At 41.3% G+C, this 25,953-nt stretch overlaps 1 protein-coding gene across 1 annotated transcript in view; it reads left to right on the plus strand.

Moving 5' to 3' along the window:
* The window catches only part of LOC143935604 (G protein-activated inward rectifier potassium channel 1-like), a 169,235-nt gene that overhangs the window by 124,748 nt on the left and 18,534 nt on the right, over positions 1-25,953 (plus strand). The window contains exon 2 of the mRNA XM_077459590.1: positions 7,453-7,669. Coding sequence (XP_077315716.1) covers positions 7,453-7,669 — 217 coding nt within the window. The remainder of the gene's footprint in view (positions 1-7,452; positions 7,670-25,953) is intronic.

The following is a 25,953-nucleotide window of genomic DNA, read 5'->3' on the forward strand; positions in this document are numbered from 1 at the left end:
ATTTTGACACATTTTTGGGACCATTCACATTTATACATTGCATTGATTGATTACTGTGTAAATGTGACTGGCAGTGAAGGGGTTAACACTAGGTGGCGCTGTAGGGGTTAAGTGTGTCCTAGGGAGTGATTCTAAATGTAGGGGGATGGGCTAGCAGTGACACATCACTGATCATGCTCCCGATCACAGGGAGCTGTGATCAGTGACAGTGTCACTAGGCAGAACTGGGAAATGCTGGTTTACATTAGCATCTCCCTGTTCTTCCTCTCCATGAGATGATCACGACAGGACAAGTGTGTGCCCCTAGAACCATATCAGGCCACATGCCCTCAAAATGGGGGGCCCCTCTGCCAAAGTTCCTTGTTCCTATGTTGATGAAGATAAGGACCTCTTCCCCACAACTCTGTCCTGATGATTGTGGGGTACAATAGGCAGAGGCTTGTAGTAATCTGGAAGCCCCCTTTAACAATAATAAGAGGTACATAGCACCCGTACATATTCACGTAAAAAAGATAAACCATAATTCAACTTATGCCGCGTACACACGGTCGAATTGTATGACGTTCTTAGTCTGTCATACAATCCGGCGGCCAATCCGGCGTACTTTCTACCGAACAGACTTGACCACACACGGATACACAAACAGTCCGCCGAAAGCTTGCGCGATGACGTACAGCACGTACGACGGGACTAGAAATAGGAAGTCCAAGACACAGCAAAGCACCCTTTGGGCTCCTTCTGCTGACTTTGCGTTAGTGGAAGTTTGGTTAGAGACGATTTGCGCTTTTCAGACTTCAGCTTAATTCGTCCGTTTTTGTTTTTTTAATTTATTCTCGAATTGGAATATTAATCATAGGATGAGGATGAATAAAGACATTTGTGATAACTGTGTGAATATAAGCAGCAAAGCAACTTCACTTTTCTTGCATTATGAAGAAAAAAAGAATGTGCTATATTAAAAAAACACAAAATTAGCAGCATGACGAATATGCTAGCTTCAATACGAACACTAGTTTTACAAGACAGAGCGCTTCCGCCCTGTAAATCCTTTCTGGGCATGCGCCATTCTTAGTCCGTCGGACTAGCATACTGACAACCGTATTGTCCGCTGAAACCAAAGTACGACGGAAAGATTGTTGTGCAAACCGAAATTCTTAGTACTCCTTACTGCACGCTGAAAAAGTCAGCTGAAGCCCACACACGAGCGGATTGTCCGTTGAAATGTGTTTCAACGGACTAAGTACGTCATACAATTCGACCGCGTGTACGCGGCATTATGTACACTTACACAGTTTTTGACAAGTCCATTATTTTTTAAAAAAGTCCCAAGATCATGTTTTCCAGAGATTGCAAACCTTTGTCAATCATGATGAAAGACGCTCACCATGTTGTCACTGATTTGAGCCCAATGACATCTCCCAGAGCCCCGACACTAAAGGCAAACAAGGTGTTGGGGTCTCCCAAGTGATGTCATGTTATCCCACCGTATATATGATGTTTGTTCAATGAACAGGCTAAAAGTCCAGGGTTCAGATGAACTTCCGAACAGCCAATGTTCAGACTAAACCTTGAGGCTATCCCTATTTAGAAGACTTTTATACACCTGTGGTACACATGAAATGCACCCTGACACGTTGCCAAATCATTATAGATTTCTCATTATATAGGATTATTGAAGATGTATAGACATTTTTAGCATATGAAAGAATTGAATATAAAGAGGTCTATAAATAGTTTAACCACTTGCCGACCGCCGCACGACGATATACGTCGACAGAATGGCACGGGCAGGCATATGGGCGTATATTTAAGTCCCTGCCTTCCCGCGGGTGGGGGGCCCGATCGGGCCCCACCCCCGGTGCCTGCGGCGGTCGGTATTCGTTCGGGAGCGATCCGGGATGAGGGGGCGGCCATTCATTCATGGCCACCCCCTCGCGATCGCTCCCGACGAATGGAAATCCTTCGTGACATCACTTCCTCTCCTGTAATGTAAACACAGGCAGAGGAAGTGATGTAATCTCTCCTCATGTCGGTATTTTTCGTTCCGGCACCGAGGAGAGAGGATCGGTGAGTTGCACCAACACGACACTTCACAGTAGAACATGCCAGGCACACTCACACCCCCCCTTTACCCCCCGATCACCCCCCCCAATTACCCCTGCCCCCCCAGTCACAGTGACACCAATGCATTTTTTATTTTTTTTTGCATTGGTGTCATTTGTGACTGTAATAACTGTTAGGGCAGTTAGGGTTAGCCCCCTTTAGTTCTAATGTACCCCCCTAACCCCCCCAATAAAGGTTTAACCCCGTGATCACCCCCCGTCGCCAGTGTCACTATGGCTGGGTTCACATTGCAGCGGTTTATGAGAACGGATGTGATTCGCACTGCACTGCAGTGCAAATCACATCCGATCTCTGCGATTCGAGTTCAGCCATTCGCCGCACCCGCCACAAATTCGCACGGGACCCTTTTTTTGGTCCGCAGCAGAATCGGATCGCATGGGTGTTCACACCATGCGATCCGAGTTTGCAGATCGCACTGCGATATGCGAACTGATCTGGGGGTGTCATTAACATTTCACTGACACTCCCAGCAGTTCGCATAGGGCAGTGTGAACTGCCGCCGGGAGGCATGCGATGCGGGAACCCGCCGCGGATTCGTGGCGTTCCCGCATCGCTCCAGTGTGAACCCAGCCTAATAAGCGATCGTTTTTCTGATCGCTGTATTAGTGTCACAGGTGACGCTAGTTAGGCAGGTAGGTATTTAGGTTCGCCGCAGCTTTTTATAGCGCCAGGGACCCCCATATACTACCGCATAAAGCCCCCTGATTGCCCCCTAGTTAACCCTTTCACCAGTGATCACCATATAACTGTTACAGGTGACGCTGGTTGGTTAGTTATTTTTTTATAGTTTCAGGGCACCCGCCATTTATTACCTAATAAAGGTTTAACCCCCTGATCACCCGGCGGGTGTCATTTGTGACTGTAATAACTGTTAGGGCAGTTAGGGTTAGCCCCCTTTAGTTCTAAGGTACCCCCCTAACCCCCCCAATAAAGGTTTAACCCCGTGATCACCCCCCGTCGCCAGTGTCACTAAGGCTGGGTTCACATTGCAGCGGTTTATGAGAACGGATGTGATTCGCACCGCACTGCAGTGCAAATCACATCCGATCTCTGTGCGATTCGAGTTCAGCCATACAGATAGTATGGCTGAATTTGCGTCGCACCCGCCGCACCTTCGCACGGGACCCTTTTTTTGGTCCGCAGCAGAATCGGATCGCATGGGTGTTCACACCATGCGATCCGAGTTTGCAGATCGCACTGCGATATGCGAACTGATCTGGGGGTGTCATTAACATTTCACTGACACTCCCAGCAGTTCGCATAGGGCAGTGTGAACTGCCGCCGGGAGGCATGCGATGCGGGAACCCGCCGCGGATTCGTGGCGTTCCCGCATCGCTCCAGTGTGAACCCAGCCTAATAAGCGATCGTTTTTCTGATCGCTGTATTAGTGTCACAGGTGACGCTAGTTAGGCAGGTAGGTATTTAGGTTCGCCGCAGCTTTTTATAGCGCCAGGGACCCCCATATACTACCGCATAAAGCCCCCTGATTGCCCCCTAGTTAACCCTTTCACCAGTGATCACCAAATAACTGTTACAGGTGACGCTGGTTGGTTAGTTATTTTTTTATAGTTTCAGGGCACCCGCCATTTATTACCTAGTCTCACTAGTGTACCCGTAAATTTAGGGGTGTCTACTTTCCAAAATGGGGTCATTTGGGGGGGGTTTGTGCCATCTTGGCATTTTATGGCCTTCAAAACTGTAACGCCCTTAGAAAGCCTGAAGGCGGTGCTTGGTTTTCGGGGCCCCGTACGCGGCTAGGCTCCCAAAAAGTCCCACATATGTGGTATCCCCGTACTCAGGAGAAGCAGCAGAATTTATTTTGGGGTGTAATTTCACATATGCCCATAGCATGTGTGAGCAATATATCATTTAGTGACAACTTTGTGTAAAAAAAAAAAAAAAAAAAAAGTTTGTAATTTTCCCGCAACTTGTGGCAAAATATAAAATATTCCATGGACTCAACATGCCTCTCAGCAAATAGCTTGGGGTGTCTACTTTCTAAAATGGGGTCATTTGTGGGGGTTTTGTGCCATCTTGGCATTTTATGGCCTTCAAAACTGTAATAGGTAGTGAGAAGTGAAATCAAAAATTTACGCCCTTAGAAAGCCTGAAGGCGGTGCTTGGTTTTCTGGGCCCCGTACGCGGCTAGGCTCCCAAAAAGTACCACATATGTGGTATCCCCGTACTCAGGAGAAGCAGCAGAATTTATTTTGGGGTGTCATTTCACATATGCCCATAGCATGTGTGAGCAACATATCATTTAATGACAACTTTGTGTAAAAAAAAAAAATATTTTTTTTTGTCATTATTCAATCGCTTGAGGCAAAAAAATAAAATATTCAATGGGCTCAACATGCCACTTATCAATTTCCTTAGGGGGTCTACTTTCCAAAATGGGGTCATTTGGGGGGGTTTTGTACTGCCCTGCCATTTTAGCACCTCAAGAAATGAGATAGGCAGTCGTAAACTAAAAGCTGCGTAAATTCCAGAAAACGTACCTTAGTTTGTAGATGTGACAACTTTTGCGCAAACCAATAAATATACAGTTATTGACTTTTTTTTTACCAAAGACATGTGGCTGAATACATTTTGGCCTAAATGTATGACTAAAACTGAGTTTATTGGATTTTTCTAATAACAAAAAGTAGAAAATATCATTTTTTTTCAAAATTTGCGGTCTTTTTACGTTTATATCGCAAAAAATAAAAATCGCAGAGTCAGTCAAATACCTTTAAAAGAAAGCTCTATTTGTGGGAAGAAAAGGACGCAAATTTCGTTTGGGTACAACATTGCATGACCGCGCAATTACCAGTTAAAGCAGCGCAGTGCCAAAGTGTAAAAAGACCTCTGGTCATTTACCAGCAAAATGGTCCGGTCTGAAAGTGGTTAAACCAGTGGGGCCCCATAATGATATTTTAACATATACTATAAATAAATGAGTTTATCTCTATTAAATGGATGTCCTTACAGAGGTGAGAGAAATTTATATTTTGAAGGTTGAATAGACCAAACATCCTTCAGCTAATTGGAATTACATATGGAAATTTATAATTTGGGGGTTCAAATAAATATATTTACCATCTCTTTACCTTTTTACTTGTTCACACTACTCGTGTCATCTATAAAGGGAGAAGGGGGACCTCAGAAGAGACATTTGCCCTTCTGTATGTTGCTTTAGTTGTCTTTAAATACTGAAGAGGACACTAAGCACCATCCATGACAAATACTGGAATGGGTCTGGGTTAGGCCACGTACACACGGGCGGACTGTCTGGCCAACTAAGTCCGTCAGACAATCCGACAGACAGTCCGTCCTACTTTTGAATGAACGGACTTGACCACACACGACGAACACAGTCCGCTGAAAGCTTGCGCGATGACGTGTACAGCACGTACGACGGGACTAGAAATACGACGTCCAATACGCTGCAATGCAACCTTCGGCCGTGTAAATCCTTTCTGAGCATGCTCCATACTTAGTCCGTCCAACTAGCCTACTCACGAGCGGACTGTCCGCTGAAACCAAAGTTGGACGGACTGTATTACGGAAATTCCGAAAGACTTAGTCCGCCAGACTGTCCGCTGAAAAAGTCCGCTGAAGCCCACACACGAGCGGACTGTCCGCTGAAACACGTTTCAGCGGACCAAGTCCGTCAGACAGTCCGCCCATGTGTACGCGGCCTTAGAATCATTTTTGGTGTATTTTAATACGGCTCTACAACTCCAATTCTACAACTCAGCTGGCAGCTCAGGAAATTAGCAGTTTCAGAAAACTGACAGTGTTTTACCGGTATCATTGTCAGCAGACTTGTTTTGGTGTATCTTAAAACATTAATTTATACTGCATCACCAATTGTTCAAAAAAGACAGACAGTGTTTTGTTTTAAAAGTATTTCAACCAGTCATTACTAAAGGAGAAGAATATATTCACATGATTTTCTAAAGAAGAAGCCCATATACATCTAATAGACTAAAGGGGACAAACATTTTCACGAAGGAATTTTCACTTTGTAAATGCAGTGGAAGCTGACTTCAGTCATCCAATCACGTAAAGCAAACATTCCGTTTTTTAAAATTATCCTTGCACCTGATTAGGTATTCTTTGCAAAGTGTACTTTCATCACATTCACTAAGTTAAGTAAAAATTCCCTTGCAAAGTGAACGTTGCTTTGGTAAATCAGGGTCATAGTGTATCATTGCAAAGCTTTTGTAGAATTGTTGTAAACACATTTTTATACATGTATACATATGTATACATATGTATACATATATACATGTGCATGTGTTACAGCCAACAGACTCATATTTGTGTGTCTTTTATATGGTCTATTGTTTTTCAATATTTACATTTGCTTAAAATGTACAGATTTTTTTAATTTAATTATTTTGGCGTGTCTCAACACAATTCTAAGATCATAGTACTGCAATTAAGGGTGACAATTTTTTTATTAGAATGAAATGACCAAACAAATCCCAATCTCAATTTTCTATTTGCAGAACATCTGGTAGAAGTAGTAGAATTATGATGAATAACCAGTCTGGGCTCAGATTTTGCACTTTACCTCCATTTCTTCACAGAACTTCTACTTGACCCTGACACCACCATCTTCTAAGTGCTGATCATTGGTCTGCTTATACTACATGCTAAGTGAAGTGCCGTCATACTGTCTATCACACAATAAGTGGGGGGGATGAAGTGTTGATGTGTTTCCACTAGTAAACTGTTGGCTTAGTTTCCTTCCACCATCCAAATGGGCAGCACCTTTTCTCTGGATTTATTAATACATTTATGTTTTCCACTTCCATGTACCACTTCCATCAGCTCATTCCCCACAGTTACAACCTTTTGTACCACCTACCCCACCCCATTAGATTGTAATCTCTTCTGATCAGGGCCCTCTTAATCCTCTTGTATTTTATTGTATTGTAATTGCATTGTCTCCTTTTATATTGTAAAGCGCTGGTGCTATATAAATCCTGTATAATAATAATAATAATAATGTTTTCTGTTTAACCGGTTTGTTTATCTAGTGACGTGCCTCAGTTAAAGTCCCATGGGCAAAATTAATAATATTGTGCAGCACCTATAGACATTACCACTTTGCTCTTGGGGAACTGCACCACCTTCATCTCTGCTTCCAATTACTATCATGACATTCTTCTGCAAGCACTATTGTGCAAGCAAGACCACTCTGCAACACATGCTAGTCCTTCTTTTAGATATTATGATGTGAAAGGGAATAGCTATCTATTTCTTTTTATTATTATTTTATCTATTTAAATAGGTTTGCAAATTGACCACACATTTTGTGTTTGTTTTGCTCTCTAGTCAAGACAGACTCCTGAAGGTGAATTCCTGCCACTCGACCAACGTGAGCTGGATGTTGGATTTGGCACTGGAGCCGACCAGCTGTTCCTAGTTTCTCCGCTAACTATCTGTCATGAAATCAACCGTAGGAGTCCATTCTTTGATCTCTCACAGAAGTCACTAAGGAGTGAGCAGTTTGAGATTGTTGTCATTCTTGAAGGAATTGTTGAAACTACAGGTGAGCACTAGAATATTCTGAAATTTCCATTAACTTAATAAATGTATAGTACAATTGTCAATCATAGGTGTGCAGATACACATAAATGTATTTTACATGTTCATTTGTTTATATAGAGCAGGGTTTCTAAACCAGGGTTCTGTGGAACCCTAGGGTTCGTCCAGAGGTTGCTAGGGGTTCCTTGAACAATTGTAAGTTCCCACTGACACCATTGTTAATTTTAGCTATTTGTTGGGGGGGGGATTCTTCCCAATGACAGTAAGAATAAGCAGCATTCTTCCCACTGACCATCACACTAATGTATCATGCGTTGTAGATATAGTCATTTTTAGCAGGAATTCCCTGACATTGGAAAGATATTTCAAGGGTTCCTCTGTGTTGAAAAGGTTGGGAAAGGCTGACATAGAGGTTGATATTCAGTTATATGTAGATACTTGTGAGTAAATTACTAACTTCTGAGATATTCTTGTGGACTCCACTAAAGAAGTGTTTCTACTGACTGGAAGACCACCACCGACACCTAAGATTATCATAGCATTCTACATATTAGACTGAAAGAATTTAACAGTGAGAAAACAACCTCATAATGGTCAGATCAGGTAGGTCAGGTATTTGGTCAATGGGATCACCAAAACAAAAATAATTCTACAAGAAAGAAAAGCCCTCTTACGCCCTCCACAAGATTGGTCAGCTTCTTTGCACATTTAACTCCTAACTAAGAGAAATTATGTAGCTAAAGAGTTCTAAATCCGCAAGTGTATAAAAAGATGGAATTAGTCTAACCAAGGGGGTGAAAGCAGGGCAAAGGCATTTCCCCTCAAGGCACATTTCCCATAAAATACAACTGAAGGCAAATGTATATTTTTACATAGAGTGGAGAGGGATTAAAACACCTGTCAGATTTTTATTGCTGTCTCTGCCTCCATTAAGGAAATTTATGCTCTCTGGTTGTCCTGTTTACCTTTATCTGTTTGAGTGAAAGTGAAAAAATCTCAAAATTTTGGGTTGTCATCAGAACAGAGACAGTAGAAATCTTTCAATGGAGACATTTGTTTTGGTGACACTCTGGGATTCCCTCACTATGAAGGGATTTCCTCTCACTTCCTGTTTTGGCTATGGGGCAGGAAATTAAGATAAATCTTCCCAATGGGACACAGATAGCAAAAAAAAAAAAAAACATGACGGGTTATAACCCTCCCTTACTGTAATCAAAATTAATAAAAATGATTTGCCTATAGTTCTATTTTAAGAAAAGTGATAATTCAGTGCATCTGCAAACTTACTAGACTGGCATATCAGTTTGGTTGCACTGACCCTTAACATGAAAAATATACAGTATTTTAGCTACCCTTCATTATTTGATTTTGGAAATAAATTTTCATGATAAAGACACCCTATTTTAACTTGTATCAGAAGAGTTGACACTAACATAAGACAGTTGTGAAATGGCACTTATTATTTAGATGTGATACATGACCTATATTCTAGTATGCCTGGTCTAACCTAGTCAGGATCTGCAAAGGTTTTCTATACTTAAAACAAGGATTATAATGGTGCAAATGTCCCCATCGGGGTGCCACATCCAAATTTAACAGACTAGAGAGGAATCCCCTAGGTTGACTTTTAAGGCACTCACATAGTTATGGAAAAAACATTTTTTTAAACAATGTTACCATAATAAAAACAGTATATTGGAATGGTTACAATGACTATATACTAGAGTCACCACAATGATTGACTGAAGGTTCTCGTAATTCACCCAACACGTTTCAGAGTATCTATCTATCCTTCATCAGGGGTATTTATAAGAAGGTCAATCATAGATCTAGAGTGTAGTAATGACAAACAGTCAAACATAAGGTATATGTGAAAATGTTTTTCTATATATAAAAAACAAATATCTTACACAAGTAATAATATATAGACTTACATATTTTATGCAGGTATGTGTATATGGAACATTCCAATAGAACTATTAAAAACAAAAAGAATAACTGGATATGTGTCCCCAGGCATCTGCCTATGAGAGGGGCTTGTTTTTCATAATGTATTGAGGTGTACCATCATTTATAAGTTGGGTACGGCGGACCGATATAGGAGGCATTGGGAAAAGGAATGCCGCTCACTAAGCCTCTTGACCTTAACAGGTGTTCCCGCCCTACTGTGAACTCTCAGGTGCTGGCTCTCCACAAGTCTGTAAAAACAAGAAGGTCCTGGACTGCCACACTCTGTAGAAAAGGCATCTTTATTGAAAAATAAGATAAAATCCAACATAACAGTCAAATCAAACGAGGACAAAACAGGGATCAATGTCTAGCGCGTTTCACATCATTTGATGCTTACTCATAGCCAAGTTAACAAAAACCAACAGTGTATACAAGAAGGAAGTTGAAGAAAAAATCCACCAAAGTTTTGCAATTAGGTGAACGTGCCTTCTACACAATTGGAGCTGTAAATCCCAAAAATAGAGTGCACCTGTGGGGCGGGACACAAAAGCTGGTACCAAAAATACTAGAAAGCATTTATAATCACATTAGTGCCAGTAAATGATAATCTAAAAAGTAAACACGTCCCGTCACACAGATATAAATAGGGCGAGTGAAAAAAAAACAAAAATATATATACCTCCGGAGTATACAAAACAGACCTAAATGGATAAAAATGTGAGTGGATGTAGAGATCTATTTATGATAAGCATATATAATTTTGTAGAATGTTGGCCGGAGGGCCGTATCGAGCGTATCATAAATATATCTATGTGAACAAAAGAAAGAAATGTCTTTCCTTCACAGTTACAATAAAACTCTGATATTATGTTAAAAGTATTCACTTGAAAGAGTGTTGTTGTAATTACAAAAATACACTATTACCAAAGAATAAACCTAACAATCAATTATAAACAGAAGAAAAAACAGCGCCAATCTAAGTGCAGTATTGTTGAATCAAAGACATTTAATTTGTGAAGTTATGCACTCACACTCTACCAGAAGGTTTCAGGCACATCATGTATCTAGAGGGCATCGCAGGGCTCTCGAGGAGAAGCGGTAACTCGTTCGGCTGTATCTCTCGTCCGGTGGCGCCGGTGGTTCCCAGCGTCGCACGGCTTGGTGTAACAGCGTCAGGGAGGTCCGTTCGTCCGTTCGTTGTTATGTTGAGGGGCGCACTGCGATGACGTTTCGTTGTGGTTTACGTTGCACGCGTTCGGAGCATGCGTGCTCCTTCATCAGGCATCTGGGTACTATGTTTGGAGTGGTTTAAATAGGGAAAGGGGGCAGTTCTAATTAGTCGTTTAGGTTCCACCTTATGGGGCGGAGCTGTTCCGACCAAAGCATGGTGTTGATTGCTCATGTGTTGCAGGCTGGTTGTATGTGATTATTGTGTGTGTGTCCATCAATGTATGTGGATACAAGTTGGATAGTGTGGACAAGATGTGGGAAAAAGTGATAAGAGTTGGAACTTTTTTATTTATTTAATTGTTTTAAAAATTGTTTTAAAAAATTATGAAAATACTTGTTAAAGGTAAAAAATAGAAGTGGATTTTGCAAGAATTAAAAGAAGGTTGTTAAAAATTGAAAAAATACATAGAAAATACATATAAAGAATATATATATATATATAAAAAAGAAAGGTTTTATATATAAAAAATATATATAAAAAATATATAAAGAATCAATAAAAATAGAGGTAAAAATAAGGATAAAATTACAATAGGAATAAAAATAACAATAAAAAAACAATAAAAATAAAAATAAAAATAAAGATAAAAATAAAAATAAAAATAAAAATAGAACTAGGAATAAAAATAAAACTAAAATGAAAAAGGGGCAAAAAATTGTTAATTAAATTGCTGAAGGTATATTTCTATGGTGGGTATTATGACATAACATGGTGAGAGACATGTATATTGATAGGATTTGATATTGTGAGAATTTGGTACTGTAAAATACAATAAAATGGTGTTAAAATGAGACGTGGATGTTAGAGCAGAACATACACATACATATATATATATATATATATACACACACACACATACACACACACACACACACACACATATATATATACATATACACATATATATATATATATACACATATACATATACACATACATACACATACACATACATACACATACATACATACATACATACGCATGCACACGCACTCGTACGTGTGTGAACCCACTTATAGTGGGATCAGAAAAAGGCGCGTGGATACTGATTTGTGGAGGTGAGGGCGGGGGGGGGGAAGGGGAGGGGGGAGAAGGGGGGCGGGGGCGGCTAAGCAATTTTAAGTCTCATTAAAAAAATCTCATGGAAAAAGTGTGATGGGTAAAAATTAGACAACTGAGTTGATTTCTATGTCCTCGTTGAGGCCTCCAGGCGTGAGGGTGTCTAACGTATATATCCAAAAAGTTTCCCTCTCGCAGAGACGTTTGAAACGTTCTGCGAGGGGGAAGGATCCAGGTATCTGTTCAAGGGCCCATACTTGCATGCCCTCTGTGGACCCTTGATGGTGTTCTTTAAAGTGTCGTGGGATAGTGAGATTGGAGTCCCCTTCTACTGATCGGCGATGTTCGCCAAACCTTTTTCTTAGGGTACGAATGGTACGCCCTATATAAAGTAGATTGCAAGGGCAGCGGATTGCATATATTACAAACTCAGAGGAGCAGTTGTAGAACTCTTTTAGTTGGTATGTGTTGCCCTTTGTCGTAAAAGATTTTTGGCGGTGTTGGACAAATTTACAGGTGAGACATTTTTGTTTCTTGCATTGGTACATGCCCTTCAGGGTGAGGAATGTCCTGAGTGGCTTTGGTTTGTTATCGGTTTTTAATTTGCTCGGGGCGATAAAACTTTTTATGTTGCGTGCTCTACGATATGTTATCTTGGGGGTATCTGTTATGGAGGTTTTTAACAGAGGGTCTTCTAGAAGGATACTCCAATGGTTTTTGAAGATTTTTTCCATTTTTTTGTGTTGGGAGTGATATTGAGTAATGAATCTGGTGCTGTGAGTTTGGGAATGGACAGTCGGTTTGTTCGGTGTGGTTTCATGTGGTTGGGGTGTGACCGGGTGTGTTACTGGCTGGGTGTCCAGGAATTTGGTGAAGGCTTCATCTACTAGGGTGGGGGGATAGCCTTTGTCTTCAAATTTTCTTTTAAACAGAGTGCCCTGCTCGATATAATCTGAGTTGTGAGTACAATTTCGTTTTAAACGATTAAATTGACTCTTTGGGATATTGGTGATCCACCTTGGGTGGTGGCAACTTTGGAAGTGTAAATATGAATTTCCTGCAGTGGGTTTTATGTGGTTTCTTGCGAAGATGGTTTTATTGATATGACAGAGTTCAAGATCTAAAAAGGGTAAGGTATCTGGACTGGATTCAAAAGTGAAAGATAGGCCTAGATCATTAGCGTTACAGTGTGAGACGAAGTGGTCTATGGGTGGTCCGGTGTTGTCCCATATGATGATAATATCATCTATATAGCGACCTATGTATATAATATGCTCTGTATATGGATTGTTGTTCCAAATGTAAAGAGTTTCCCAGAAGCCCATTGTCAGGTTTGCATAGCTAGGTGCAAAATTGGCACCCATAGCTGTCCCTTGGGTTTGTAAGTAGAATTTTTTATTGAAGGAGAAGTAGTTGTGGGTGAGGCAGAACTTTGTGGAATCTAAGATAAACTCTGCTTGTGCAGTTTTTAGGGATGGGTCTAGGGCTAAGAAGTGTTTTACTGCCTGAAGGCCAACAGCATGGGGAATTGAAGTATAGAGGGAATTGACATCTAAGGACACCCATTGGTAGGTGGGCTCCCAGGAGTAGGTTTTTAGGATCTCTAGTAGGTGTGTACCATCTCGTATGTAAGTTTGGAGATTCTGTGCCAGTGGTTGCAGGAAATGGTCAATGTAGATAGAAAAGGGGCTGGTTATACTTTCCATTGCGGCAACAATTGGTCTCCCCGGGGGATTCTCTGAATTTTTATGTATTTTGGGAAGGTGATAGAAATAGGGAGTGTTATAATATGTTTTGGATAGAAAGGAAGCTTCTGCTTTTGTAATAATATTATCTCCAAGGGCTCGTTTTATGAGTGCTTCAGCTTCTATAGAGAAGAGGGGGAGCGGGTCACTTTTTAAGGGCTTGTATGTGTTGTTATCGGAGAGTAGTCTGTTGGCCTCATTTAGATAGTCTTCCGAATTCTGGATTACTATGCCACCTCCTTTGTCTGCTGTTTTGATGACAATAGAGTTATTTTTTGCTAGACTTTGGAGAGCCCGGGCTTCTTGTGGGGTGAGGTTGTTCCTGTGGTGATGCAGGGGGGAGGGGGGTGGCCTTAATTTACAAAGTCGTTTGATATCTGCATACACAACCTGGTAGAAACTTTGTATGTAAGGGCCTTTTGCCTGGCTGGGGTTGAAGATGGATTTTGGCCTAAGAGAAGTGTGTTTTATTGGGGGGGAATCTGGTTGATAATAAATGCAAGAAGTGTCTGAGAGACTAATGGTGGTGACGGCGGGGTCTTCATTCATATTGTATAATTCTTCCAAAATGGCTAGGCAGGGATCCCTGCCTAGCCATTTTGGAAGAATTATACAATATGAAGACCCCGCCGTCACCACCATTAGTCTCTCAGACACTTCTTGCATTTATTATCAACCAGATTCCCCCCCAATAAAACACACTTCTCTTAGGCCAAAATCCATCTTCAACCCCAGCCAGGCAAAAGGCCCTTACATACAAAGTTTCTACCAGGTTGTGTATGCAGATATCAAACGACTTTGTAAATTAAGGCCACCCCCCTCCCCCCTGCATCACCACAGGAACAACCTCACCCCACAAGAAGCCCGGGCTCTCCAAAGTCTAGCAAAAAATAACTCTATTGTCATCAAAACAGCAGACAAAGGAGGTGGCATAGTAATCCAGAATTCGGAAGACTATCTAAATGAGGCCAACAGACTACTCTCCGATAACAACACATACAAGCCCTTAAAAAGTGACCCGCTCCCCCTCTTCTCTATAGAAGCTGAAGCACTCATAAAACGAGCCCTTGGAGATAATATTATTACAAAAGCAGAAGCTTCCTTTCTATCCAAAACATATTATAACACTCCCTATTTCTATCACCTTCCCAAAATACATAAAAATTCAGAGAATCCCCCGGGGAGACCAATTGTTGCCGCAATGGAAAGTATAACCAGCCCCTTTTCTATCTACATTGACCATTTCCTGCAACCACTGGCACAGAATCTCCAAACTTACATACGAGATGGTACACACCTACTAGAGATCCTAAAAACCTACTCCTGGGAGCCCACCTACCAATGGGTGTCCTTAGATGTCAATTCCCTCTATACTTCAATTCCCCATGCTGTTGGCCTTCAGGCAGTAAAACACTTCTTAGCCCTAGACCCATCCCTAAAAACTGCACAAGCAGAGTTTATCTTAGATTCCACAAAGTTCTGCCTCACCCACAACTACTTCTCCTTCAATAAAAAATTCTACTTACAAACCCAAGGGACAGCTATGGGTGCCAATTTTGCACCTAGCTATGCAAACCTGACAATGGGCTTCTGGGAAACTCTTTACATTTGGAACAACAATCCATATACAGAGCATATTATATACATAGGTCGCTATATAGATGATATTATCATCATATGGGACAACACCGGACCACCCATAGACCACTTCGTCTCACACTGTAACGCTAATGATCTAGGCCTATCTTTCACTTTTGAATCCAGTCCAGATACCTTACCCTTTTTAGATCTTGAACTCTGTCATATCAATAAAACCATCTTCGCAAGAAACCACATAAAACCCACTGCAGGAAATTCATATTTACACTTCCAAAGTTGCCACCACCCAAGGTGGATCACCAATATCCCAAAGAGTCAATTTAATCGTTTAAAACGAAATTGTACTCACAACTCAGATTATATCGAGCAGGGCACTCTGTTTAAAAGAAAATTTGAAGACAAAGGCTATCCCCCCACCCTAGTAGATGAAGCCTTCACCAAATTCCTGGACACCCAGCCAGTAACACACCCGGTCACACCCCAACCACATGAAACCACACCGAACAAACCGACTGTCCATTCCCAAACTCACAGCACCAGATTCATTACTCAATATCACTCCCAACACAAAAAAATGGAAAAAATCTTCAAAAACCATTGGAGTATCCTTCTAGAAGACCCTCTGTTAAAAACCTCCATAACAGATACCCCCAAGATAACATATCGTAGAGCACGCAACATAAAAAGTTTTATCGCCCCGAGCAAATTAAAAACCGATAACAAACAAAAGCCACTCAGGACATTCCTCACCCTGAAGGGCATGTACCAATGCAAGAAACAAAAATGTCTCACCTGTAAATTTGTCCAACACCGCCAAAAATCTTTTACGACAAAGGGCAACACATACCAACTAAAAGAGTTCTACAACTGCTCCTCTGAGTTTGTAATATATGCAATCCGCTGCCCTTGCAATCTACTTTATATAGGGCGTACCATTCGTACCCTAAGAAAAAGGTTTGGCGAACATCGCCGATCAGTAGAAGGGGACTCCAATCTCACTATCCCACGACACTTTAAAGAACACCATCAAGGGTCCACAGAGGGCATGCAAGTATGGGCCCTTGAACAGATACCTGGATCCTTCCCCCTCGCAGAACGTTTCAAACGTCTCTGCGAGAGGGAAACTTTTTGGATATATACGTTAGACACCCTCACGCCTGGAGGCCTCAACGAGGACATAGAAATCAACTCAGTTGTCTAATTTTTACCCATCACACTTTTTCCATGAGATTTTTTTAATGAGACTTAAAATTGCTTAGCCGCCCCCGCCCCCCTTCTCCCCCCTCCCCTTCCCCCCCCCCCCCCCGCCCTCACCTCCACAAATCAGTATCCACGCGCCTTTTTCTGATCCCACTATAAGTGGGTTCACACACGTACGAGTGCGTGTGCATGCGTATGTATGTATGTATGTATGTGTATGTATGTGTATGTGTATGTATGTGTATATGTATATGTGTATATATATATATATATGTGTATATGTATATATATATGTGTGTGTGTGTGTGTGTGTGTATGTGTGTGTGTGTATATATATATATATATATATGTATGTGTATGTTCTGCTCTAACATCCACGTCTCATTTTAACACCATTTTATTGTATTTTACAGTACCAAATTCTCACAATATCAAATCCTATCAATATACATGTCTCTCACCATGTTATGTCATAATACCCACCATAGAAATATACCTTCAGCAATTTAATTAACAATTTTTTGCCCCTTTTTCATTTTAGTTTTATTTTTATTCCTAGTTCTATTTTTATTTTTATTTTTATTTTTATCTTTATTTTTATTTTTATTTTTATTGTTTTTTTATTGTTATTTTTATTCCTATTGTAATTTTATCCTTATTTTTACCTCTATTTTTATTGATTCTTTATATATTTTTTATATATATTTTTTATATATAAAACCTTTCTTTTTTATATATATATATATATTCTTTATATGTATTTTCTATGTATTTTTTCAATTTTTAACAACCTTCTTTTAATTCTTGCAAAATCCACTTCTATTTTTTACCTTTAACAAGTATTTTCATAATTTTTTAAAACAATTTTTAAAACAATTAAATAAATAAAAAAGTTCCAACTCTTATCACTTTTTCCCACATCTTGTCCACACTATCCAACTTGTATCCACATACATTGATGGACACACACACAATAATCACATACAACCAGCCTGCAACACATGAGCAATCAACACCATGCTTTGGTCGGAACAGCTCCGCCCCATAAGGTGGAACCTAAACGACTAATTAGAACTGCCCCCTTTCCCTATTTAAACCACTCCAAACATAGTACCCAGATGCCTGATGAAGGAGCACGCATGCTCCGAACGCGTGCAACGTAAACCACAACGAAACGTCATCGCAGTGCGCCCCTCAACATAACAACGAACGGACGAACGGACCTCCCTGACGCTGTTACACCAAGCCGTGCGACGCTGGGAACCACCGGCGCCACCGGACGAGAGATACAGCCGAACGAGTTACCGCTTCTCCTCGAGAGCCCTGCGATGCCCTCTAGATACATGATGTGCCTGAAACCTTCTGGTAGAGTGTGAGTGCATAACTTCACAAATTAAATGTCTTTGATTCAACAATACTGCACTTAGATTGGCGCTGTTTTTTCTTCTGTTTATATGTCTTTTACAAGGTACCTTCTATCCTTGAACATGCTGCCTACCTGCCTGTGCTAAAGAAATCATCCCCTTTCTATGACTATTTTCCACAACCAGTAACTGTGGACTATAATTTGTGATCCTGCCAGCTATCCATTACTTCTGCTGCATTTACTGACATACACAGCAAGGATTGCAAAACTCTGTGATAAGCAGACTTGACATCCCTAAATCCGCCACACCAATTTATCAACTTCAGCGGTTTTTTTCCCCCAAACCTTTTTCCCCTCCCCCATAAAAAACCCCCTCTTTTTTCCTTCCTCACTCCCCCCATCCAGGACATATATAATCCAGCAGCGCAACGCACAAAAAAACAATTTTTTCTTACTCTGAACAATCAATTATATGTTGTGTCATATTGAAAAGCCAGTTGGAGGTTTGTCCGGTCCATCCAAAGTCATGTCATCTGAATATGGTGTTAGTCAAAAAGAAAAAAAAAAAACAGCATGTAGCAGGAAATATTATATCAGGTAATAAGTGTATGAAGAATAACCGCTACCCTGGCTCCTCGATTTAAATGTGTTCAATAAGAGAGGGAAAAAAAAAGAACGAGGCCAAAATCAAGGTAGCATTAAAGGGAATTAGATCTCGAGAGAAGGAGAGTCACAAGACAGACTGGTCTCAAAGAGGTGATGTCAAAATTGTGAGCAGGTGCATAATGGAACCCAAAGTCTCACTCCACCCGCTGCAAAGAAAATCATGATCACGTTCGGAAACGTGGCTGTCACAAAAATGCACTTGAAAGAGATCATGCAATAAAAATTACAATGTGTATATATTATCAAGTGCATTGAACTGCTAGTAGGACGAAAAATGGCGATGAAGAGAAGATGTAATCTCACCACCATAATAACATTTATGGCAAAATGGAAAGATACAGATTACTAGATATTATCTATTGATAAAAATGGGATACATCCCATTCAAAATGAAAATCCACCGGTCTTCACGTTTACATAGAATATTGCATTTGTCACCACCTTTTGGTGGTTCCACGATTTTGTCAATACCTTGAATGATAAGACTAGATGTGTCCTTCTGATGAAATTCATTCCAATGTCGTGCAACATTTGTGGCATGATCTTTCTCTATATCATGAAGATGGTCATAGAGACGATCTTTAAGCCTGTGTGTCGTTCTGCCAACATATTGTATGTAACATGTCGTGCAGGTGATGGCATATATGATGTAACATGTGTTGCAATTGATAAAGGAGTGTATCTTATGGGATTTGCCTGTAGATGTGGACGTGATGGTGTCAACCCTTTTAATGAAAGGGCAGTAAGCACAACCTTGGCCACCGCATTTAAAGGTTCCTTGAAAAGATAACCAATTCATGGAGGTGTTCTTACTGGAAAAAAGACTGGTAGACAAGAGGCCACTGAGGGACGGAGCTTTTCTAGACACAGTGTGATTGCCTTTAGCTAAAATCCGAGAGTACACAGGATTGTGAGACAGCACTGGAAGATACTTAGTTACGTGGAAAACGTGGGAGTAAAGTTAGAATTATTAGTGCTGCAATATCTGGTTTTACTAGCAGGTACTTTTTTTGCGATCGATAATGCTCTATTAATGACCGATTTAGGGTATCCCCTTTCCTTAAACCTAGCAGACATGTATGCAGCTTCCTGATCGAAGTCTGATTGCTTCTAAATCTGAGGAATTGGCCAACCGGGATACTATTGATAGTGTGTCCCAGATGGCTAGAATCAGCCTGTAGGAGCGTATTGCCTGCACTAGGTTTTTTGTACAAATTTGAGGTCATTTCATTGTTTTCCCCTGTCAATTTACATCTAGAAACTCTATAGAATAAACACAGAGTTTCCTTGTAAATCTCAAGTTTAGCACATTATCGTTCAAGTAATCTAACCATTGTTCTATGTTTGTATGTGGATCTGAAACGTTAAACAAGAGATCGTCTATATACCTGCAGTAAAATATGGTGTCTTTTCAACGGCAACTATCTCTATAACTCCAAAAATGCGGAGCCTCTCCCACCATCCCATATATAAATTGGCCAAGACATCATATACGAGACAATGAGATTACCTCAAATTTGTACAGAAAGCCTAGTGCAGGCAATACGATGTGAAACGCGTTAGACATTGATCCCTGTTTTGTCCACATTTGATTTGACTGTCATGTTGGATTTTATCTTATTTTTCACAATAAAGATGACTTTTCTATGGAGTGTGGCAGTCCAGGACCTTCTTGTTTCTATGGGAGGCATTGGACCGCAAACAATACTGAAGCCAGAGGAGGGTGTGGTCCTGTAAGTAAAGACAATGATAGTGATAATGGGATGGTGAAAAATATAGCTTGACCTATAAACAATATGCGTGCAAACGTGTGCTAGTATACATTGTGAAAATATATAATACAATAAACATAATATGTATCCTACCTACACACCAAAAAGGCAGGAAGTTATGAGGTTGATACAAAACACTATGTGATGGGTACCAAGCTGAAAAGTATTAAATATATGACAAGGAGTCACTTATATTGATATACATATGCCAGTGAGTATTACAGTATAACTTAGGTCGTTTTTCATAAGGTGACCTTGAAACTAGTTTGGTTGTCAAATCCTACAATTATAGTGGGATTATATATAATATATGGCCAGTCATGTAGGTAATTCACTACGCATTAGATGAGCTGTAAGGTTGGATCAAAATACTGGTAGTATTTATTGATGATTTGTATTCAATCAAGGTAGGGGTTAGCATACAAAATGTAGCAATGTTTTTTATATATAGAAAGGAATAAGGTAACTTGAGAGACCAATACCGATAATGGCCAATAAAAGATCAATCATATGATCACCATCAACCACAATGTATCAAAATACCTGATATGTAAGAGGCCACAGAATGGAGACACATCCATTTTATTATTACTTGTGTAAGATATATGTTTTATATATATAGGAAAATAGTCACATGGCTTCGCATATATCTTACGTTTGACTCTTTGTCATTACTACACTTTAGATGTATGATTCACCTTCTTATAAATACCCCTGATTAAGGAGACATAGATACTCTGAAACGCATTGGGTGAATTACAGAACCTTCAGTCAATCATTGTGGTAACCCTTTATCTAGTATATAGTCATTGTAACCATTTCAATATACTTTGTTTTATTATGTTTACATTGTTTAACTGCTTGCTGACTGCGCTATAGCCAAATGACAGCTGCAGTGTGGTCGGATAACTCTGGGAGGGCATACTATGATGTACTATGGCGCACCCAGGAAGATCAGCGACTCTGGACCAGGAGCATTTTGGTAAATGGCCGTTGATAGCGGCCGTTTACCATGTGATCGCTCCATCAAATGACAGAGCGATCACTTGTAAACAAACAAGCATCATGTCCAGTTTCTCTCTCCCCTCCCCATACCTATTGGTACAGTGCGAGGTTGAGAGGGAAGAGATCAGTAGCAGCAGCGCTGTGGGCTGGATGTGTAGTGCCTACAGTGCTGATATGTGCCCATTCCAGCCATCCATCCATCCCATCTATGCTCAGCATACCCATCCATACTCACTCACCCATCCATGCTCAGCCATCCATCCATGCTCAAGCATACTCATCCATCCATCCATGCTCAGCCATCCATACTCAGCCATCCATCCATGCTCAGCCATCCATAATCAGCATACTCATCCATCCATCCATGCTCAGCCATCCATACTCAGCATACTCATCCATCCATCCATGCTCAGCCATCCATACTCAGCATATTCATCCATCCATCCATGCTCAGCCATCCATACTCAGCATATTCATCCATCCATCCATGCTCAGCTATCCATACTCAGCATACTCATCCACCCATCCATGCTCAGCCATCCATACTCAGCATACCTATCCATCCATCCTTAGCAATACTCATCCATCCATGCTCAGCATACCCATCCACCCCCATCTATAATTAGTCATACCCAGCCATACTCAGCCGTACCCAGCCATACTCAGCCATACACAACTGTACCCAGCCATCTCATCTATACCCAGCCATACCCATCTATACTCAGCTGTACCAGGCCATACTCATTCATGCTCAGCCATCCCCATCCACGGCTCATCCATCCCCATCCACGGCTCATCCATGCCACATTAGTTATCATCCATACCACATTCATGCCACTACAGTGCCTCACAAAAGTGTAATAGGTAATCAAATTAGATTTGAAACTTATGCCCCTAGAACACCTAATGGTGCTCCCTGCATGTTGGTCCTCTGTATGTGGCCATGCTGTGGAAAGGTCTCCCACATGTGGTATTACTCAGGAGGAGTAGGAGAATCTATTTTGGGGTGTAATTTTTGGTATGTACATGTTATGTGTTAGAAATATTGTGTAAATGGACAACGTTGTGTAAAAAAAAAAAATGCGTTTTCATTATCTTTACACATTTTCCAAAAACTTGTAGAAAAAAAAAGACACGTTCAAAAGACTCATTATGCCATAGATTATACATTGTGTTGTTTTCTTTCCAAAATGGGGTCATTTTGGGGGCGTTTCCATTGTCCTGGTTCTCCAGGGCCTTCAAAAATGTAAGAGGTAGTCAAGAAATTATATGTGTAATTTATGCTCCAAGAACGCCTGATGGTGCTGCCTGCATGTTGGGCCTCTGTATGTGGTCACGCTGTGTAAAAGTCTCACACATGTGGTATCGCTGTACTAGTAGAATGTGTTTTGGGGTATCATTTGTGTTATGCATATGCTGTGTGTGAGAAATAACCTGATAATATAATAATTTTGTGAAAAAAATAAAAATAAAAATCTTGATGTTGCAAAGAATTGTTGGAAAAAAAATACAGCTTCAAAAAACTCACCATGCCTCTAACTAAATACCTTGGAATGTCTACTTTCCAAAAATGGGTAATTTGGGAAGTATTTGTACTTTCTTGGCTTAAGAAATCAGATAGGCTGTCAGTACTTCATATGTGATCAATTTTCAGAGATTGTCATTATAGCTTGTGGATTCTATAACTTTCACAAAGACCAAATAATATACACTGATTTGGGTTATTTTTACCAAAGATGTGTAGTGATATACATTTTGCCCAAAATATATGAAGAAAAATTACTAATTTGCAACATTTTATAACAGAAACATAGAAAATTAATTTTTTTTTTTACAGAATTTTCGGTATTTTTTCTTTTTTAGCACAAACTTTTTAAAAAAAAAACAGCGGTGATTAAATGCCACCAAAAGAAAGCTCTATTTGTGTGAAAAAGGATAAAAATTGAATATAGGTATAGTTTTGCATGACCGAGTAATTGTCATTCAAAATGTGAGAGCACCGAAAGCTAAAAATTGGTCTGGTTAGTAAGGGGGTTTAAGTACCCAGTGGGTAAGTGGCTAATAAAATATATTTTCTATAACTATGTGAGTGCCTTAAAAGTCCACCTAGGGGATTCCTCTATGGTCTATACTTAAAACTGCCACATTTCCTTTGTTAATTAGGAGTAGGCCCTGAACCAGTTTATAATTCACTCTGACATAGAAACTGCCATGAGTGGTGTAGATAGACCTAAAACAGGTCTATTTGCTTAGTTAATGTAGTGCAAACCACTCCCTCAAGTTTCCTGTGTCATTATAATGGTGCAGGTAGTTAATTCCCATAGTTGCATTTTAACCACTAGAGGGCCAGCCGCAGTATAGGCTCTCCTGGGCAAATCTCAGTAACTATATGTCGGCCGCTTTAAGACCCTAGGGGGGTGTAAACGCGGCGCAACAACAAAGCCGATGCGTGTGCCCGATAGCCGCAATGTCCATTAGGCACCTGCGATCTCTCCTGAGAGAGACAGAATGGAGATCTGTCAATGTAAATAGACAGATCTCCATTCTGTCAGGTGAGAGGAGAAAGATCTGTTTTTCATACTAAGTATAAACAGCAATCGGTCTCCTCCTCAAGGAAGTCCTATACCCCCACAGTTAGAATCACTCCCTAGGACACACATTTAACTCCTTGATCGCCCCCTGGTGTTAACCCCTTCCCTGCCAGTGACAGTGGCTATAGTAGCATTGATTGCTGAATAAATGTCAATGGTCCTAAAAAAGTGTCAAAAGTGTCTGATCTGTCCACCTCAATGTCGCAGTCCCAGCTCCATTACTACCGTGTTTCCCCGAAAGTAAGACAGTGTCTTACGTTCTTTTTATCCCCAAAAGCCCCACTATGTCTTACTTTCGGGGTATGTCTTATATTGGAAAAAAATTGTCGAATTTTTTGTTTTAACCATAAAATTAACATTTATTAACAACCTGAACAGTATTGTATTCACCACAAAACAGTTTTAGGCCTCATGCACACGAGACGCAGATGAAACCTCTGTTAAAAAAAAGCTGAAACGCGCGTTTAGAAACGCGCGTTTTGCCGCGTTTGCATGTCGCGTTTAGACGCGTTTAGACGCGTTTAGACGCGTTTGCGTTTAGACGCGTTTATAAAGATAACATCATGTAGACCCTCCCCAAGCTCTCAAAGCATTTTTTTTAACTATTTCTGCTATTTTGATCAGAGTGAGCAGCAGCAGCATAGAGAGCAGTTGTATACTTGCATTTGCCGTGTCACTTGCCACGGCACCTGCCACAAGTTGTGGATTGTCCACTTGCCACGTCACTTGCCACAAGTTGGGGATTGTCCACTTGCCACATCACCTGCCACGTCACCTGCCACAAATTGTGGATTGTCCACTTGCCACGTCACTTGCCACATCAACTGCCACGTCACTTGCCACGAGATGTGGATTGTCCACTTTCCACGTCATCTGCCATGCCACCTGCCACAAGCTGTGGATTGTCCACTTGCCACGTCACCAGCCACATCACCTGCCACAAGTTGTGGATTGTCTACTTGCCGCGTCACTTGCCACATCACCTGCCACGTCACTTGCCACGTCACCTGCCACAAGTTGTGGATTGTTCACTTGCCACGTCACCTGCCACGTCACCTGCCACAAGTTGTGGATTGTCCACTTGCCACGTCACTTGCCACAAGCTGTGGATTGTCCACTTGCCCCATCACTTGCCACGTCACCTGCCACATCACTTGCCACGTCACCTGCCACAAGTTTTGGATTGTCCACTTGCCACGTCACTTGCCACGTCACTTGCCACGAGATGTGGATTGTCCACTTTTCACGTCATCTGCCATGCCACCTGCCACAAGCTGTGGATTGTCCACTTGACACGTCACCAGCCACATCACCTGCCACAAGTTGTGGATTGTCCACTTGCCACGTCACTTGCCACATGCTGTGGATTGTCCACTTGCCACATCACTTGCCACGTCACCTGCCACGTCACTTGCCACGTCACCTGCCACAAGTTTTGGATTGTCCACTTGCCACGTCAGCTGCCACGTCACTTGCCACATCACCTGCCACGTCACCTGCCACAAGTTGTGGATTGTCCACTTTCCACGTCACTTGCCACATCACCTGCCACGTCACTTGCCACGAGATGTGGATTGTCCACTTGCCATGTCACTTGCCACGTCACCTGCCACGTCACTTGCCACGTCAGCTGCCACGTCACTTGCCACAAGATGTGGATTGTCCACTTGTCACATCACCTGCCACATCACTTGCCACATCACCTGCCACAAGTTGTGGATTGTCCACTTGCCACATCACCTGCCATGTCACCTGCCACAAATTGTGGATTGTCCACTTGCCACGTCACTTGCCACATCAACTGCCACGTCACTTGCCACGAGATGTGGATTGTCCACTTTCCACGTCATCTGCCATGCTACCTGCCACAAGCTGTGGATTGTCCACTTGCCACGTCACCAGCCACATCACCTGCCACAAGTTGTGGATTGTCTACTTGCCGCGTCACTTGCCACATCACCTGCCACGTCATTTGCCACGTCACCTGCCACAAGTTGTGGATTGTTCACTTGCCACGTCACCTGCCACGTCACCTGCCACAAGTTGTGGATTGTCTACTTGCCGCGTCACTTGCCACATCCCCTGCCACAAGTGGATTGTCCAC

This window comes from Lithobates pipiens, unplaced genomic scaffold, assembly GCF_037356315.1.
Source record: "Lithobates pipiens isolate NorthernLeopardFrog02 unplaced genomic scaffold, aLitPip1_a1.2 Scaffold_28, whole genome shotgun sequence".
Lineage (NCBI taxonomy): Eukaryota > Metazoa > Chordata > Amphibia > Anura > Ranidae > Lithobates > Lithobates pipiens.